This window comes from Melospiza melodia, chromosome 10, assembly GCF_035770615.1.
Source record: "Melospiza melodia melodia isolate bMelMel2 chromosome 10, bMelMel2.pri, whole genome shotgun sequence".
Taxonomy (NCBI): Eukaryota; Metazoa; Chordata; class Aves; order Passeriformes; family Passerellidae; genus Melospiza; species Melospiza melodia.
Genome location: NC_086203.1, coordinates 29,933,110 through 29,936,390, shown reverse-complemented (window position 1 = coordinate 29,936,390; position 3,281 = coordinate 29,933,110). Strand labels below are relative to the sequence as shown.

General features: G+C 55.1%; 1 protein-coding gene across 1 annotated transcript; it reads right to left on the bottom strand.

Moving 5' to 3' along the window:
• LOC134422687 (histone-lysine N-methyltransferase SETMAR) lies at positions 1-2,712 on the bottom strand. Its single transcript, XM_063165051.1, has 2 exons — positions 2,635-2,712; positions 1-1,230 (listed from the first exon to the last, which is right to left on the bottom strand). Exons 1-2 carry the CDS (start codon positions 2,710-2,712, stop codon positions 436-438), a joined length of 873 nt encoding a protein of 290 aa, XP_063021121.1. The 3' UTR covers positions 1-435.
• Between the last annotated feature and the right edge of the window lie 569 nt (positions 2,713-3,281).

The window sequence follows — 3,281 nt, the reverse complement described above, 5'->3', positions numbered from 1 at the left end:
TAATTTAAAAACAATAATTTAATGGATTTTAAGAACCTAATGCCTTTTTTGCAAGAGTCATGGTTCATGGTGTTATTTTCTTGAGCCACTGTCAGTGACTTTGCTTGCTCACATCCTGTCCATGTACAAGTGCCAGAGGTACAAATTCTTTCTGAAGGGCACAAACTGAGAGAGCTGCTTTAAGATACAGCAAGCTGTCAGAGGAAAACCAGGCACAAACACCAGTCCTGTCTTAGTTACTGATGTTGGAACATTTTGAGGCTCCAATATTCCCTTGTACTATCCCCCTTGAAAAGGTTTTGCCATAAAATTAGTTCTTGACGCCATGTCTCTTTGCTGCTTCTCAAACCCCGTGTGCTTCCTTGTTGGAGCAGAATGAGTTGGATTTAACTGCTAGAGAAAACAGTATTTCTAGGTGTGTTGAAGGCTGAAAGGCTATGGAGAACTCGCTGGTGTGGAAAAGAGGGAGCTGTCCCAAGGTAAGAAGGAAGCACACGTGCGGGAGCCACAGTAGCAAGGTTTCCTCAGGCTGTTCTCCTCCTCCGGAGCTTTGTGTTCTCTGCTGGCTCCTGGGAAATTCCGGAATCTTCCAGAGTAATCATACGTGAGTTCCTCTCCAGCAGCAATATCAGCAGCTGCGAAAAGCGCCAGTTTGGGCACCATGGAGTCAACTCTGACGGGCACCATGAAGAGGTTGGGCTCACAGGAGTGGTTCAGGAACCTGCCCACGTTCCCGACGCGCGTGGGATCCACGAAGGTCTCCATGACGCGCCCGTCGTGCAGGTGCTCCCTCACGGCTATGATGTAGTTCGGCTCCTGTGGGCTCTGGGCCTGGATTCTCCTCCGGGCCTCGGCAAAGCCCAGCACCTCCCCAGCGTACTCACACACGAAGCTGCCCGCGGGGATGGGCTGCAGTGCCCGCACGCCCCAGCCCTTGCGCCGCGTGCGGAACACCTGCAGCCGCAGCCGCAGCCCCCGCTGCACCACGCGGTTCTGGCAGCCCTCCCCGCAGCAGCACAGGCTGTTGCACTCAAACACGGGCCTGGAGAAGGGCTGCTCCTGCTGCTGCTGCTGGGCCAGCAGGAGCCCCTGGCTGCTGTAGCTGTGCCCGCGGCTCAGGCAGGGGCAGGCGGGCGCCGCGCAGGAGCGGCTGCGGCAGGGGCAGCCCGGGAACGTCACCTCGGCGGGGTCCAGCTGTCCGTCCGCTCCGGCCACGCTCTCGGGGCTGTACTGCAGGGACACAGCAGTCAGAGCCACAATGGTAAACGAGTCTGTGTCTGTAAACAGGTATTTTTATATCTGATCCCAGAACAAAAATCACGAGCGCTTTGCTTTTCTGTAAACTGCCAACCCAAACTTGTCTGAAATGTTGAAAAGAATACAATCAGATATTCCATATAGACCAAAAACCAGCTGACTGCTCTTCCCAGGGAGGTGGTGGAATCACCATCTCTGGATGTGTTTAACAAAAGACTGGACATGGCACTTGGTGCTATAGTCTGGTTGGGGTGTTAGAGCACAGGCTGGACTCGATGATCTTAGAGGTCTCTTCCAACCTCATCATTCTGTGATTAATGTCTGAATTTCTCCAAACAGCCACAAAAAATGCTTAGCAGAAAAAAAATCAGCTCGTTAGACCCTACTATGTACAGTTTTCATTTCTAGAGATAATAAATATATTTATTTATGGATTATTTATTAGCAGAATTATCAAGGTATTGCTAAAGTAATTCTTCCTACACTTCAAAATGCTCAATAAGTTACTTCTAAGGTTAATCTATAGCTCTTCAAGCCACAGAATTTCAAATACACAATTATGTTGAAAATGAAGATACTTTCAATTTATTTCTCCAACTTGTATTCACACTTCCTCCTAATTCCGGTAGGAAATCAGGTTCTCAAAATTACACTGATGCCCCCAGCAGGTGAATTGCTATAGAACCACGGAGAGTTGCAAAACAAAACCCGATAGAAACTGCTACATTTGGAAAGCAAGGTATAAGGACAGCCAGAGGGTATTTCCACTCCCTCCTCAGCATTCAGCTTTATTTAGAAGCCTGGAGGATGTGCTATCACTAAATATTACATTTCACAGCAGCTTGTACCTGGCACTTCTGGGTGTTGTGAAAGATGACAGTGCATTTGCAAATTTCTTTTTTTAATAAGCATCAGCTTCTCAGTCACTCGGCTTTACTCAAAACCAAGTTTCATGTTCCTCAAGCACCATTTCGGTAAAATACGAGCACACCATGCAATTCAGGGAGATTTGGCTCTACAGGGATCACAGCTTACTTTTTCCTCAAGCCTTATCAGAAGTTTCTCCAATCTGGTTTGTATGGACTCTCTAACACCACTAAAGCAAATACCTAGGCAGCCTGGAGTGACAGGACAAGCAGGAACAGATACAGACTAAAAACCAGCAGATTTAGATGCGATATTAGGGACAAATCCTTCCCTGGAGGATGGGGAGCCCCAAGCACAGGCTGCCCGGAGAAGCAGCGGCTGCCGCACCGCCGGCGGTGTCCGAGGCCCGGCCGGAGGGGCCTGCAGAGGGGGTGTCCCTGCCGAGGGACGTGTCCCTGCAGAGGGAGGTGTCCCTGCCCCGTTCTCCTCCCCGGTGTCCCCACCCGGTACCTGGAAGGCCGGCGGGGCCTCCCCGGGCGGCCACAGCGCCACGGCCACGGCCTCGCTGCCGCCGCTCAGCTCCGCCATGCCCGCGCCCCGCCCCTGCCGCCAGAGCACCGCGCCCATTGGCTGCGCGGGGCCGGTACCGCTGGCTGATTGGGCAGAAACGATGATTGACGGCGCCAAGAGAGGGCGGTGCCGTGTTGCACGGTCCCGTCCCCATCGGGGCGGGCACTGAGGGGGAGCCTCGGCCCGGCCGGTCCCGCTCCCGTTCCCGCTCCGGTTGCGCACTGGCCCCGCTCCCCTTCCCGCTCCCGTTCCGGTTGCGCACTGGGCCCGCTCCCGTTCCCGCTCCCGTTCCCGTTCCCGCTCCGGTTGCACACTGGCCCCGCTCCCGTTCCCGCTCCCGGTCCCGTTCCGGTTGCACACCTGCCCCGCTCCCGTTCCCGCTCCCGGTCCCGCTCCCGTTCCCGCTCCGGTTGCGCACTGGCCCCGGTCCCGCTCCCGTTCCCGCTCCCGTTCCCGCTCCGGTTGCGCACTGGCCCCGCTCCCGCCCCAGCTCGGGGATGCAGCCGCCCTCGGCAGGGAACGGGGAAATGCCGCCGCACCCCCTCCGGTCCCTCCCTCCCTACCCGAGGCTGCGCCTCCAAACCGCG